The sequence below is a fragment of the Magnolia sinica genome, chromosome 8, assembly GCF_029962835.1.
Source record: "Magnolia sinica isolate HGM2019 chromosome 8, MsV1, whole genome shotgun sequence".
NCBI classification, from domain to species: domain Eukaryota; kingdom Viridiplantae; phylum Streptophyta; class Magnoliopsida; order Magnoliales; family Magnoliaceae; genus Magnolia; species Magnolia sinica.
The window spans coordinates 90,341,497-90,358,271 of record NC_080580.1 but is presented as its reverse complement, the minus strand read 5'-3'; the positions used below and the strand labels follow the sequence as shown (position 1 = coordinate 90,358,271).

The following is a 16,775-nucleotide window of genomic DNA, read 5'->3' as shown; positions in this document are numbered from 1 at the left end:
GTGAGATTGAAGCTGTCATTTATAAAGGGTGAGACCCATAGTCTAGAAAATGAAAGACCACATGCCTGGTTTTCTTGTAAATATTCACAATGATTTTGACAAACATTTTTTTTTAATGCAAGGACCCTTATTCATCATCATCATAGCCTTGCCCCAACTATTGGAGTTGGGCTTACAAATCTTGCTTCTTTGAAACAAGAATTCTCATGATTTGCTTCGAAAAAGTTTGACAAGCAGCTGCCCACCTGGTATCGACCCTCTACCCGAGCATGGGGGCATCCATTTTGTAATTGGAAGAGGAAAAAAAGAATTAAGTCGCAAGACAGCATATTAAGGTACATGCTCCATGATACTGGAGAGTGTATGGTATAATGATACTCCCTCTATGGTGGAATTACGACTCAACTGCTCTATCTTAACTTTTAAGAGGAGATACTACCATGTACCATGGTCTCAACCAAGTAATGCATTTGTTTCTCAAATTTCTAAATCAGATCTAGCAGTTGATTCCTGAATAGAGCCATCTCTTATACACTTCATGGAGCAAGAAGGCTTTTTACTAATCAAGTCCAACGTGACTGAACCTATCCCCTCAGGTTTATGTATTCAAATCTACAGTTAATTGACTGAAAATTCTCATTTCCAGCAATCTTGTGAGGAAACCGAAATGTCCAATGCTCCAAGTCCAAATCTACATCATATTTTCAATCTGTTAGCCATTTCTAACCTCAAAGGACCACATAAGAGCATGTTGGTCATTTCCAAAACCAAGACTAAAATCATCCGGCTTTCAGATATGTCTGTGGGCACCTTCACCATGGATCATGAGCCTAAAAAATGTACAGTTTGCTAATGTGCAGGATTCCTACATGCAAGGTGATCCAGACCATTGACCTGATTGGTCCCATCTTGTACGGGGACTGGCCAAAAGGCCTACTAGATTGATTGTTGACCTGTTTTTACATTGAATGTGGAGCATTACTTTCCCTTGCTTCCTAACCATCTATTTGTTGGTCACTGATCTAAGCTTTAGGATCTTCCTGCCTGGGAGGATTGGGGGGGCATCCTCCATCCACTGTGTGCCTAATCAGACCAACAGTCTGGAATCTGGATCAACAAACCATGGGCCCAACATGTATGGAATCCTAAGCATCAGCAAACTGTGTGAGGCTCCAGACCCTGTAATTCCTCCTTTCACCATTTACACTTTAAAGATGTGGTCTTGAAGACATACCATTTGAATAAGGTCCCAAAAGGGTAAAGTCGAGCAGTTCAGCTGGTCCAAAGAGATCGCTATTAGGAATGCTCCAATCTGTGAACATGTCTTTAATGCGCAAAATCTCGCTCTCATTAAATTTACTGCTTAAAACACCGGGACGATCATCATACACAGGAAAGAGCTTCAAATACATCCTTAACCTAGGACCTGCTTCCCAGGCAAATGAATCAATGACTAGCTGATAAGGATGCAAACTGAGATGAGAGGTTAGGAACCCCTCAAATAGGGGCTCGTATGGAGGAAAATCCGATACTCCAGGACTTTTCAAACGATATCCAACTCTAAGAGGCGCAGCACAAAAGCATGGACCTGGAGAGAATGCTGGGACATATTCAAAAAAGTTATCCGTAGGGCATGCTTGAATGGGGCAACCATTAGTGAGGTTTGTTGAGCCTCCAGGTGCCGGTCCACCTCCATTCTGAGATCCACAGAACTTGACTATGTTGAATTGGTTTGCGTTCGCGCAGACGGGATTTCCTTGAAGCCTGAACATGTCGAACTAATGATAATATGGCAACCAGTAACAGGACTTCTAATTTGAATTACATTTCAATTTTTCGATCATTTTACCAAACTAAATAAACTTTCAGATGATCAGATTCTATATTGGGCAAGAATGGACACATCACAAGTTTTGTCATTTACAAGCCACCCTGAGTATGAAGCACAATAAGCACATGAAATTGCCACAAAAATATAGGGAAATGACAAGAACATGGGAAGAGAAGTGCTTTAAAACATAGAACCAACATTAGCATCCCTGCATCCAAATTTCAAGGTAATATTTTACAATCCATGTCTTCTAGTATAAGAGTATAGCTATTATACTTCAAACCAAGTCATTCTATGAATATTAAGCGCATGAATGACTGAAGGTGAGCTTGTTTCTAGATGACATAGTTTTGATTGACAAGACGAAGAGCATAAACACAAAGCTAGATTTATGGAGGGGTGTGCTTTAGAATCTAAAGGATTTAAAATTAGTCAGACTAAAACAGTGTATGGAGTGCAAATTTAGTAACAATAAGAGTGGGAACGAGGAATTAGTTAAGATTGTTTCCCAACATGACCACTTTCAATATCTTGGGTCGATAATTCATGAGTGGAGAGATTGAGAAGGGTGTTACCCATAGAATTCAAGAGGGATGGAAGAAATGGAGATGTGCCTATGGAGTTTTATTTGGTCGTCGTGTACCACTCAAACTGAAAGGGAAAATTTATAAGATGGCTATAAGACCAACCATGCTTCATGGGACAGAATGTTGGGCAGTTACAGAACAACATGTTCATAGGATGTGTAGCTGAAGTGACGATGTTGAGAATGATGAGTGACAAGATGGAAGGATAGGATTAGAAATTAATCATACAAGGGAATTTAGGAGCAGCACCAGTAGGTTATAGGATGAGGGAAAGTAGACTTAGATGGTTTAATCATGTGCAGCAGAAATCAAGAACTGCAACTATTAGGAAAATATCCGAAATCTTTGGGAATGGAAGGGAAAATATCCGTAATTTAAATCTTTCCCAATAGAAACGGTTAGGAGTGAGTCGGTACAAGTTGAAGGCTCTAAAAGGGCAAGGGGAAGGCACAAAAGGATGCGGGTGGAGGTGGTAAGAAAGGACTCGATGACCTATCTTTTAACTGAAGTTATGACCCCTGATAGAGTGGAATGGTGGAAAAGGATTCATGTAGCCAACCCTGATTAGTTGAGATAAGGCTTAGATGATGATGATAATGAATGACTGTAGGTGAACAACGGGATAGGAGCATACATGTAGACAAAAATAGGGAAGCAAATGAGCCAATCTATTCTCACGAAACGTGTAGATAACCTGCTGGCAATGTAAGAAAGAAAGGCCTTGAGTATCCAATGTTAGACTTACAGTTTGATTGTGCCCTAGCTTGAACCACAAGCATGTTGATTTCATCAATATCCTGTGCCCAGGCTAGTCGGATTCGGATCTCGTCAGGTCCAAGTGCTGTTGTGTATCCATCGTGTCGTTGGACCTTGATTTTGAGTTGGGTCCAAGTCAAATAAGGGCATTTACATGATCGGGACCACCCGATGGATGGATTAGATCAACTAACATACATTCAAGATATATTAACTAGGTCCAAGACGGTGGACCGACCCAAACCTAATTAGACCAATTTTTACCTGGTCCAAAATAGTGGACCTGAACAAGGCCCGATTTCTGAACGGTTCAGCAAAATTGGGCCCATACCCACAAATATCGGGTCGGGTCTGACAATACCCATAGGGTCAGGGTACCTGTTCATAGCCCTATGTCTAGGACTTGAGGATTAACTCATTGTTGGGATAGATTGTTTAGTACTATGATTTAGATAAAGAACCCATCACATCTGATGGTGGATCTTATAGCTTTGGGTAGATGTGTTAGACAAGCCACATGCGTTGTATAGCTAATTTCCATGTTAGACAGGCCACATGCCTTGTATAGCTAATTTCCATGTATAGATAGATGATTTTGTTTTTATCATTTACCTTGTATAGATGATTGTAGATCTCTATATATTCAACCCTTTACGGTTGTCTCAAATACAAGAAACCAAATGAGGATTGTCTTCTCTTTGTTTACATGGTATCAAAGCCATACTGATCTCCAGCAATCCAACCTTGCTCCACCATCTTCAGCTGCACATCCTGATCTGGCACCTCCTTTGTCACCGGCACCACCTCCTGATAGATCCGGCCTCTCCTGCATCAGCAAACCCCTACGGCACCACCTCCTGACAGATCCGACATCTCCTTCGTCACCGGCACCACCCCCTGCGCCCCTTCTACGCCCCTGCTACGTCACCCAACTCCGTCTGACCACCCCTACTGCGTCAACCAGCCCCGTCTGACCACCCCTGCTGCGTCACCTAACCCCTTTCCTGTTGTTGCTGCTGTTGTTGCGACCAGATCTTCTCCCAGCTCTTGTTGCTGCTGTTGGACAATACATCCTTCTACTGCGACCTGCTCTTCTACTGCAAGCTACATCCTTCCTTGGCGTAGTTTACATCACTTCAGATCTATGGACAAAGACTCCTCCCGTACAGAGGCCCCACGATGTGGTTTCGATGGTACCAACTACAATCTATGGCCATCCACTTTCAGAGTTTCCTCAAGGGTCATGGTTTGTGGGGACTAATTGATGGATCCGTTCTTGTCCCCACTTCCACAGATGCCAACAAATTAGCTGAGTGGGCAATAAAAAATGGACGGATTATTACCTGGATTCTCGATTCGATCGATCAGTCAATTGTTGTTGGCCTCACGCCACACCGCACTGCTAAGGCAATGTGGGAGCATCTCCAGACAATTTATCAACAGAGTAATGCAGCTCAGTTATATTGTCTGGAACAAGATCTGGTTCACCTTACTCAAGGTGACGAAAGTATTCAAACATTCTACTATAAACTTGTTGCAATTTGGACAGAGATGGCTATGATGGATCCAGAATTTCCTCATGACTTTAAGATATTCCAAACAATGCGCGATAGTGCGCAAGTTTGATAGTTTCTTATGAAGCCCCGTCCGGAATTTGAGCATTGTAGGGCTGCTCTCCTGAATCGTAGCTCAACTCCTTCATTGAATTCGGTTATTAATGATTTATTACCTAAGGAACAATAACTGAAAGTTCTCTCTCACTTCCCTAACTCCAAGATCATCTAATCTGGTACTCGCTATATCCACCTATGCACCAAACCGTGGTTCCACTCCTTTAACTAGTCGCGACTGCAACAAAGTGGGACATGTCGTCGCTCAGTGCAAAGATTGGTGCGCTTATTGTCGACAGACTAGTCATGGTATTCAGGACTACCGTTCACATGCCTATGCATCCTCTTTCGGCAGTGGACGTGGTGGTCGAGGTCATGGCCGTGGTCGTGCTCTTTTTGCAACTTCTGCCACTATTTCTTCCGAACCTTCTGTTAGTGATACTGCATCTACTGTTTCTGCTGAAGGACTTTCCTCACATTTGACTCCTACGATACTCCAGCGGATCGTGCAGGCCCTTTTTGCTGCCGGTATGTAAGGTATATCCTCATCTTCTACATGGTTCTTCGATTCGGGTGCTTCCAATTATATAATTGGTGACATATCACATCTTCGCGACATTCATCCCTACATTGGCAATCAGGCTATTTCTACTGCGGATGGCACTAGACTACCCATTCAGTTCGTTGGTTCATTGACTTTCTCCTTCTGCCCATCGCCAGTTCACCCTTCGTGATGTATTTCATGTCCCTATACTCTCCTCAAATTTAATTTCTGTTGGTCAACTTACATCCAATAACTGCTTAGTCATATTTCTTCCAAACTGTTGTTTTTTGTAGGGTCTGGCAACGGGGAAGATACTTGGGAGGGGTAGGCGGCATGGTCGTCTGTATGTGCTAGACTTTGACCCATCTATCACTCCGGCTCGTTGTTTCTTTTTTCCATCTTCCTCAGATATTTGTTCGGCAAATAAAATGTGGAAACTCTGGCACTTTCGCCTAAGTCATCCACATTCCGATCGGTTGATTCAATTATTTTCTTCTAGCATGTTAAGCAATATTCCTATTAATAAAAGTAATTTGGATTATTCTTGTTCTTCCTGTTGTCTTTTAAAAAGTAAGTGTATTCTTTTTCCTCTAAGTACTACAAAATCATCATCTATGTTTGAGCTAGTGCATATGGATGTCTGAGGTCCTTCACCAATTATGTCACTCTCTGGGCTGCAATACTATGTTATATTCATTGATGATTTCACACGTTACACCTAGATTTACTTTCTACACTCTAAGTCACAGGTTTTTAAAAAATTCAAGATATTTCACTCTATGGTGGACACTCAATTTTGGGTAAAAATTCAAACTCCCCGCTCTGACTCAGGGGGAGAGTATCTCTCCACAAATTTTCGTACATATCTTCAGGGTCATGGGATTATTCATCAGACCACCTGTTCTGATACTCCACAACAGAACGGGGTGGTTGAACGAAAAAATCGCCATATTGTTGAAACTACCAACACCCTAATGACAGCTATGAGTGTTCCTCATTCTTTCTGCGCGGAAGCTATGATGCATTCAATCTACTTGAGTAACCGAATGCTAACCAAAATTCTGAACAGTAAATTTCCCTACTTTGTTCTCACCGGTTTACTTCCTACATATTCCACATTTCGTGTTTTTGGTTGTGTATGTTATGTTCACCTGGCATCACGTGAACGTAACAAACTCTCCTCAAAATCAGTCAAATGTATGTACTTGGGATTTAGAGAAACTCAGAAGGGTTTTCGATGCTATGATCCGGTCTCTCATCATGTTTGGGTGTCACGACATGTTGTTTTTCTTGAGCATATTGTCTTTCATTCATCTGTTCCTCCTCCGCACGCACCAAAATCTCCTGGTCTTACCATTTTTCCTGACATTCCTTTTGCCTAGCGTACACTCTCTCGTCCGTTGCAGGTTTACTCACGTCAACTACATACAACTCCACCACCTATTACTCTCCCTAGTGTACCTGTTGTCAATCCAAAACCCACCTTGATACGTTGTTCCACTCGTGTACATTAACAACCTGATCGCTTGATATACTCTGTCTGCCATGAATGCTACTCTGGATACTGTATATATTCCTACTTCATACCCTCAGGCAGCCACTCATAATTGTTGGACGAAAGCTATGACAGAAGAACTTGAAGCATTGGATGATAACCATACATGGGACATTGTCACTCGACCCACTGACCAACAATTAATTGGTAGTAAATGGATTTATTCTGTAAAGCTCAAGTCTGACGGATCATTGGATCGATACAAGACTCAGCTTGTCGCTCAAGAATACAAACAGGAACACGGAATTAATTATGATGAGACATTCGCTCCTGTGGCGAAGATGAAAACTGTTCGCACTCTTATGGCAATATCATCCGTTCATTCTTGGCCACTTGCTCATATGGATGTGAAAAATGATTTTCTTCATGGTGACCTCCAAGAAACAGTATATTTGAAACCTCCTCCTGGCTCTTTAATCCCTGCCAATAAGGTATGTCGCCTAAAGAAAGCTCTGTACGGCCTCAAACAGGCACCTCGGGCACGGTTCCAACGCTTTCACGATGTTATTACAGGTGTTGGCTTTACTCAAGGTGGTCATGACCCATCCTTATTTTTGCGCACCACTGTTCGCGGAAGTATCATTGTTCTCGTATATGTTGACAACCTACACCTGACTGGTAGCGATGCTACTGGCATCTCAGCATTAAAGGAAGTTCTGAAATCATCCTTCAAGATGAAGGACCTCGGCCATCTGACATACTTTCTTGGGCTTGAATTTTCTTGTTCTAAACGTGGGATCCTGGTCAGCCAGCGTAAATATACCAAGGATCTTCTCGCCTTGGCCTCATTGACGGATCAGAAGACAGTTCAGACTCCTTTTGAACTTAACGTTCAATATAGCCGTGATGATGGTGATCTCCTTGCGCAACCCACATTATACCGCCATTTGGTTGGGAGTCTGGTTTACTTAACAATGACTCGCCCTGATATTGCCTACGCTGTCCAAGTCGTCAGCCATTTTGTATCTGCTCCTCGAACGCTTCATATGACTGCGGTGTTGCACATCCTACGGTACCTACATGGAACTCTGGATCGATCACTGTTCTTCTCCTCCACGGCAACTCTAGACCTTCGTGCTTATTCGGATGCTGACTGGGCCGGTTGCGCTCTCACACGACGATCTACCACTAGCTATTGTGTTTTTCTCGGCACTTCTTTCATCTCTTAGAAGTGTAAGAAGCAGGCCACTGTTTCCAAATCAAGCACGGAAGCAGAGTATCGAGAGATGTCAGCTGCTTGTAGTGAGCTTATCTGGTTACATAGACTTCTTTCCGACTTGGGCGTTCATCTACAGAATCCTACTCCACTCCATGTAGATAATCTCAATGTCATTCAGATTGCCTCTAACCCTGTTTTTCATGAACGGACAAAGCATATTGAAGTTGACTATCACATCATCCGAGAGAAGTTTCAGTCTGGACTCATTTTTCTTCCACATGTCGCATCCCATGATCATATTACAGACATTCTCACAAAGTCCCTCACTTCTGCACGTCACTCATTTCTAGTTGGCAAACTCTTACTAGTCGATGACCAGCATCAGTTTGAGGGGGGATGTTAGACAGGCCGCATGCCTTGTATAGCTAATTTCCATGTATAGATAGATGATTCTGTTTTTATCATTTACCTTGTATAGATGATTGTAGATCTCTATATATTCAACCCTTTAGGGTTGTCTCAAATACAAGAAACCAAAGGAGGATTGTCTTCTCTTTATTTACAAGATGAATGGTAATCTTGAAGATCAAGAGGATTTGCTAGGAAAGTCACTTCCTTAGCCTTGATGATAATCAGATCATGGGATGAATTAAACTTCCTGAGTTAACAATTGAATACATCGAATGGATGTTTATTAACGACAACCAGACGCCTAATTGTTCTAAATTCTTGTTTTCACGAAAACAAATATTTCACAAAATGAGACCTGGATTTTCCATATTTTCTATGTATATAAATATAGTAATGCAATTTGGAGAGATACTACTATTATAATGATTGAATTTGAAAAACCAACGGTTTCTTGTTGAAGTATAGCAATTTGGAAAATATGGCATCAAAGTCAATTTCTCATAGGATGATGAATTGAATACCTTCATCATATGAGAAGACTTTCAGCTCTTACCAATAAGTGATGGGATTGATCTAGGGCTTGCCTAATAAGGAAAGTAACGGATAAAGATTCCATCTCCAAGGAGATCAGGGATAAGCTTAGGCTTCCCTAGTTAAAGTGAGACATGGACTGGGTGGGTTTTTTCTCCTCTATAGATGCTTCCTCGGATCATACTTCCAACAAAGTCGTCCACTGGATTTCTTCCACCCTGGAAAATTTGAGAGAAAGGGACACAGGTGCCTGGAGGTGGAGCAATAGGATCTGCAACCCAATAATTGTAATCATTTACGACAACTATCAAATTCCTCAAGATTTCTTCTAAGGGGAATCCAACATAAGATCCTAACTTATCTAAAGTTTTGGTGATTAATTTAATGGAAAAATCTGGTTACTGCAATATTCCGCTGCATGACCTTTGAAAAAACAATTCCAACATCCAGTGGTAATTATCCAAGCATTCACCACAGAAATTGGAGTTATCAAAAGCAACAGGAAGCAGAGCCAAGAACAGCAACAAATTGTTGATAGAAGTTACTTCACGACCTCAAGTAACCCGGGCTAGGGCCACAGGCTCCCAGAGCTGGTGTGACAGCCTAAGTAGAAGAACTGCAACTATAAGATACAAACATGGAAACAGATATCGACATGGTATTTCCAACACAATCCTCAGGCAATTGTACAGGAAACATTTTGGGGCATTGGGCGTGATGGTTTGGAACTTCCCTACCTTTCAGGGGACCCTTTTGTCTAACACATTGATCCCAATTAATGGGTATAAAAAATTCTAGCAACTGCAATTCACGAAACCTTTTGGAAAATGTTTGCTGCCAAAGATCCTAGAGTTTCCTATGGGAAGTAAGTGATACAAATCATTACCCTCCAACTGTTCCAACGCTGGAAGTTGGTACAGAGCACAGATTAAAATTCACATTCAGAATTCTTCAGAAAAATGCTCAAATATTTCAGCTTGGTGAGGTTCTAAAGGGTGGTGATAAAAATAACTGTATATGTAGCCAGAAATGCTAAAGCTTGATGGAATGCAGTGTATGACTTCAAGAATAATGATCTCACAATGAAAAGAAACAGACAAACTGTATTGAAAAATGGAACTTCAGTCACAACAAAAGCAGTTGACACAAGCCTAGAGTCGTACAACTACAGTTCATGAATAGGCATACAATACAAGAATATGGCATAAACATTTGGGCCAAAATAATGCACTAAATCATTGTTGTAAAATAATATGCACACGGTTATGGAGAAGATTAAACTGACTAATCCATGAACTTTTGTTCTGCAACTAAGTCTCTGGATATGTCTCAGCTTAGTCTCACTCTTAATTCTTGAATTGCCATTGTCTAGGAGGATGTGCTCTGATTTTTACATCATTAGACTGAAGATGGCATGAAACAAATGAAACCCAACACAAATTATTGGTTCATGAAAAGCGAGAAACACTAGGCTAAGATGACACGAGCCTAGAGTTGAACAAGGACAGTTCATGAATAGGCATACAAGACAGGAACGTGGCATAAACATTTGGGAAAAATAATGCACTAAATCATTGCTATAAAATAATATGCACATAGTTATGGACAAGATTAAACTGACTTATCAATGAACTCTTTTTTTTCGCAACAAAGTCACTGGAAATGTCTCAAGCTAGTCCCACTCTTAATTCTTGAATTGCCATCATCTAGGAGATGTGCTCTGATTTTTACATCGTTTGACTGAAAATGGACATGAAGCAAATGAAATCCAATACAAATGATTGGTTCATGAAAAAGGAGAAACACTACGTTAAGATGATCCAAGAAACTTGATGAAAGGAGCCACACAAGAACTGGTATTTTGTTAAACAAACTGATAGCACGAGGATCACAAATGACTTTTACTACCACGAAACATACCAAGTAGAAGGAGAATGATGTAAAAAACTAAACATAAGTCGTGGCCAATATATATCCCTTGGTCATAAATAAGTATATTGGATACATAGATGCAAGCATAAAAAGAAAATGGAAAAAGAAGGTGACCACAGCACTAAGAATGTATAGAAGCCAGTGATATTACAAAATCATAAATGGGCGGGACTTACAATATACTTCACTAGGTTGTTGTTGTCTTCTTTTTTAAAAAAAAACTAAATGAATGCATTGCAGATTAGTTGGGAGGATGAGCAAAGCCTGGAGAATAATTATTTGGCAACATTAGAACATATATGAAATTTAAGCATACATGATTGTGACGTTTGCAGGAGGATTAAGAATGCCTGAAATATTTGAAAGTAAATTATTCTGGAAATACCTGCAAAATCAAAGATCATAGAAAAAATTTAGCAAAAGATTCAAGCTAAAACTTCAAGTTAGACAAACATATAAAAGTCCATCCAGAGGACCGAAACAAATTTGATCTCAAGACCAGGGCAAAACCAGAACTACAAAACCATCATTGTGCTGCTTACTAAGATACACCAGAGGTTTTCTGAGAAGCAAACATAAGACTAGCAAAGAGAAATGGTGGTTTATGGTTTCAGGTCTTACAGAAAAAGTCTTCCCTTGCCACTGAATGTCATATTCTGCCAAATAGATGGAACAAAACCACTCAATGAGTTGTTCTCAAGGGACCTGCAATGGAAAATGGGTCGCTCAATCATCAGGAACATGCCAAAATTCAGTTAATATGCATAAAAGTTTTAACTACAACTGTTGGGTGAATATATAACATTTACAAATCATAACAAGTTTACCCAGCAGCCAGCACAGAGAACTAAAAACAATCAAGCGTCAAAATTAGATTAACCCACTTTTGAACTGCAATGATGTAAGGTACTCATAAAACTTATTGCCATGTACAGCCATACAATCAGCAAAGAAAAAGAAACAGTGGAAAGATAGTCTCACAATTTCTGCAGCAATGGAAGGTCCGAGAAGATTGTGGGAATAGATCCATTAAGATTGTTGTACGCCAGCTCACTGTAGTAATTGTTTAACAATATCAATTATCATATTGAAGTCAAGAAGACAAGTTACATGGAGGTTCAATCAATGTTCCTGGAAACATTGGGATACTTGTAATGGAAGAGAACTAGTAAGTGGAAGTTTAATGAATTGAACATATTCAACCAAGCAAACAGAAGTGGTTGCAGCAAGTGAATGCCTTAGAAACTCCAAGTGGGGAAGTTTACTTACATAGTAGTGATATTATCAGAAAGTTTGTTTGATGGGATGGATCCAGTGAGATGGTTCCAGCTAAGATCCCTGAAATATGAACAGCATCACCAAGTTAGACATGCACATTGACCTTAAACAGAATGAGTCTGTAAAATATGTAAACATGAACAGAGAGATTGTGACCCTAGCCCTGAGAAATTTATTACTACAAACTTACAAATAAAGAAGGTTTGTTATGCTGCTTAGGTCGGGAATAGCACCTTGCAAGCTGCAATTCCTAAGACTCCTGCCAATTCAGGAAAAGAAAACATATGCACAAGTTGCAAAAGGATTTCTGGAAACACGTAAACATGTGCTCTCTCTTTTTTTCGATAGGTTAGTATGGGCTCAAACCCAACACCTCTATGTTAAAATGCACTCTGCTACCATTGAAGCACGAGCTCAAACCCATAGGTACAAGCTACAAACGCTACATGTAAGGCTTCAAGTAACACATAGGCACAAGCACTGCATAAACATTGTCGATTAATAATGGCAGTAGAAGGACATGGAAAAAAGAAGAAGAAGAAGATTTCAAGCGTGATCTCTACAGCAATCAACAAAGAACAACAAAAGGAGCCTATAAGAAGTATTTTTTAAAAAGCCATGGAATCTGTTGTGGAAGATGCAAGTGGTGACAAACTCATGATGGCACTCAAATCGAGTTACATGCAGAATAAGGTTGATTCATAGGGGGAAACAAAAAACAGATCAAAGAGTAACTGATTGCATGCAGTCAAATAAAACGCTTGATCATAGTAAAAAGATCTGAGTTTGCCTATGTGATGGGAACGTATAGTCACCTAACTTTCCAGGTGATCTCCGTCAACTCGCAGCAGAAGCTACTGCTACAAGAAGGTTATAAAGGTCATTTTGTCTTGAATCTGTGGGTTATCTAGCTTGCTGGTTGCTATGATTTGGATTTCCAAGATTCTATTATAGTTTATACTTGAATGGTCTCCCAACAAACAAGTAAAAGAATTTGTGCAGCTTTATACCTTGCTACAATTATTGTGATAAACATCATATAATTTTGAAGCCCATTTTAAATGATAGTTCCATGGTTCCATCAAAAGTTCAAAGAGCAAGTATCCCACCTTCGATGCACACGCGCGCGCGTGCACACACACACACATATTATGGTCCCTTGGTTTTCTTACAAGTCTCCATCTACAATCACAACACTTATCCATCTAGAAATGTTCCATGCAGCAATGCTCTTTCTGTCTCCCTATTTGGCCATTGGCCTCCTGCATGTGTTAGATGCCCTGGATAAATAATTCATCACATTCCAGGCTTCTCATCTCATAGCATCACTTTGTTTTCATTTTCTTTTGACCCATAGAAGAGTAGAAGGTGAAAGTTTAGAAAACATATCACCAACTCGTCTAGAATATGACCATATACTGTGGGAAGAGAATATGAGCACATGAACATGCACGAGGGAGGGACAGAGGAAGTCATGACAATGCCAACACTGACACATATAGAGTCATGCACCTTGCGAAGCAAGATCTGCCACTCTGTCAGTGTTGTCACTTTATAGGGCAAAGCACAGAGGTCCGTTGCTTTTAGGAGGGTCAATTTTCCCAACAAGTACAGAGTAACCGAATAGATTCATCAGATTATTAGAATGCCAGCATGCTGAATAAGGATATTTAAGGACATTTTCCAAGAAATAATGATCAAGATAATGGAAGGAGCAAGACTATTACAAGAAAAGCAATCACACTCTGGCCAAATGGATGTGTCAGCTAGTGCCAAATTCATGCTTGTAAATTCAATTGTGGTCATTATGCATTGGAATTGGAACGTGAAAACTGATCTGATGTCACGACCCTTGCTAAAACCATAAAGGTGTGGCCCTAGGTTTGGTGATTCAGCCATTGAGCTGTAATCGCGGATTCCCAAATATCTTCCAGTTGAAAAGACACTAGATCATGGCTGTATTTTTCTTAACCCTCTATTTTGAAGCTACTTAATGAAGGGGTAGGATGTTCCAGCTGAGAAGACTTTTGGAGCATCTTCCATCCACAATGGAGCCCATGAGATCAATGGTGGATTAAAAAAACCATGAATCCCACTTACAAGGTCTGACACATTAGAATACTATTCATGCTTTGATGCATCACAGCCTATACTATTTCTTGAACTAGTCATTTTCCTAAGTTCCCATTTCAAATCTTCTCAAATATAAAAGCATTAACCATAATACAGCTTCAATCCAATACGAACAATTTACAGTGAACCAAAAAAGGACAACTTTCTTTCATTTTTTTTTTCTTTTTTGACAGATAACAAAACAAAGCACTGATTTCTAAGGTTATCCCATGGTTAGCAGCCATGTTAAACAAATGGTTGTACCATCGAATGTGTTAGACAGCTGATCAAATGAAGCCAATCCCCAAATATGCATTGAAATAGAAAGGAAGAGGTTGTGGGAAGAAATCCACCAAGCAGTCCCCATAATTCTCAAAACCCCAGTGGCCTTAAATGCCTAAGAAGAATGTACCTACATCCTCTGTAGCATTTTTCGTTTAAATGTATCCAGAATCGGGAATGTGCCTGATCCTCATTGTTTAACCAAAAATAAGGACAAAAACTATATTGAGTTTAAGAAATTGCACTTACAATTTCAACAGTTTTGACATGTTGCTGTAAGAAGCTGGAATTTCACTCCCATGGAAGTTATTGTTATCAAGTTGACTGCAACAAAGAAGTGGAAAAATGAAAAATGAAAAACATCAACCACAAGGCTCATAGAATAGACAAATGTGAGTACCAGTGGATAGATGGCATTTACAAATTTGACCATGATGCAGGACCGATGCATGAACCAAAGAACATGTGAGATCAAGTAGTAGAATTAAGACAATTAACAAAAAAGACACAAGCATTGCCATAATCATCACGAATCCCATGAAAACCAAAAGAACATCATGCATAATCCTAGCCTAAGTTACCAAAATCGTCACACAAGATCATTAAATAAGAAGAAACTAGGATCTAATGGATGTGGGGACATCCAATTAGCATAGGGTATAGTCTATTTCAAAGTAGAAAACCTAATACAACTGATGCAGGACATGAAAATTAAATATGATATGCGAGATTGCAGGCTTAAGATCACGTTAGTTCAGAAACAGTTACACAAATTCCATATCCTACATGAAAGTCCAAACATTCAATTAAGGAGAATCTATGCGGGTCCAGGCCTACGTATGATAGGGCTGGATCAATAAAAATTATGACCCAAACGATACTCAAAGATAAGAAATAATCATCCACACATGCATAGTAATCAGTCCCTAATCCAAGTGATTCACCAATTTCAAATCAAGGAACCCTAGGGTAAGAAAATGGGCATAAAATTGGGGATTTGAATAACTTAGAGTTAGGTTTAGGAATTTTGGGTGAAAACAAAGTGAAAGAGAGAAGAAAGACAAACCAGAGAAGTATCGCACGCGTGGACAACAACAATGGCCCAGACGCACGTGCGTGTGATCACCGCTGCACGTGTGTGAGGTCCACTATTCAGAAAAAGGCCACCTTGGCCCTAGTCGGCTAGGGATGGACTCCAAAACCTCCAAATCTCAGCTCAATCCGATGTACGGTTTGTGCGTGGTGCTCCGTCGAAGTTTCAGCCCTCCTATAGGGCCAGATTCTGAAATTCTGATGTGGAGAGGAGAATTGCTGCAATAGATGATTGATTCGAAGTGTAGATGATGGAGTGAGATGAGAAGAAGGGATGGTAAAAGATGGGTAGTAGAGATAGCGATGGTTGGGGGCGAATTGGGATAGATGTGGCTTCGCACCACGGTAGTTAACCCTTCGATGAAGGGAGGGCTTCGCACCCAATTAGGCTTCACAACTCAGAGAGTAGGAAAACGCAGAATTTTTATTAATCTTCAATGAATGAAAAGAACTACAAGGGGTGCCTATTTATAGGGAGAACCCTATACCTAAAGACTCACACATGTGCGATACCTATTACTTGGCGATAAAGTAAACTAAAATAAAAACCAAACAAGAAAATCTAAAGCGTTCATGGTGTTTTAAATAATAACAATAAGCAAAACCTAAAATATAAAACCAATCCGACGAGTGGGCCACGATCATGAGATCCCATGGTGGGCTTTTCTTGACTATTGGGCCACTTTTCTGAACCAAAACTTGACTTCTAGTTAGGAGGCCCTCCCTGAACGTCGTCATCGAGTCAGATCGATGGTGGGGTCCTCCTTTTACGTACGTACGTGCGTAGGGAGGGCGGCATGAGTGCGCGTGATGTCCCCATCAACAACCTAGGGTAAAAATTAGGGTTTGGGTAATTTGGGAAAGTAGGAAAGTTAGGGATTTTAGATTTAGGGTTAGGGTTTCAGGAATGGAAGAAAGGGGTTTAGGAGAAGACGAAAGCTTAGGTTGTGAGAATCGAAGAACTTGAAGACAATACCTTGATGGAGGGGAAAAGAGATGGTGGTGTGGGGATAGATGGAGACCTCGAACTTCCGTTGATGAAGATTAGCCTCGCACCAATCTCCCTTCCAAATCGCATAGAAGTATCTTCAAATC

At 40.4% G+C, this 16,775-nt stretch overlaps 1 protein-coding gene across 4 annotated transcripts in view; it reads right to left on the bottom strand.

Moving 5' to 3' along the window:
- The window catches only part of LOC131253667 (probable LRR receptor-like serine/threonine-protein kinase At1g06840), a 60,023-nt gene that overhangs the window by 22,546 nt on the left and 20,702 nt on the right, over positions 1-16,775 (bottom strand). For all 4 annotated transcript variants that reach the window (XR_009175276.1, XM_058254770.1, XM_058254768.1 and 1 more), the window contains 7 exons: positions 14,838-14,912; positions 12,385-12,453; positions 12,186-12,254; positions 11,898-11,969; positions 11,538-11,621; positions 11,233-11,301; positions 1,235-1,764 (listed from right to left, as the gene is read on the bottom strand). Coding sequence is in view for 3 of the 4 variants with exons in the window: in XM_058254770.1 (XP_058110753.1) it covers positions 1,235-1,764; positions 11,233-11,301; positions 11,538-11,621; positions 11,898-11,969; positions 12,186-12,254; positions 12,385-12,453; positions 14,838-14,912 (968 nt within the window). In the remaining variant the exon portion in view is untranslated. The remainder of the gene's footprint in view (positions 1-1,234; positions 1,765-11,232; positions 11,302-11,537; positions 11,622-11,897; positions 11,970-12,185; positions 12,255-12,384; positions 12,454-14,837; positions 14,913-16,775) is intronic.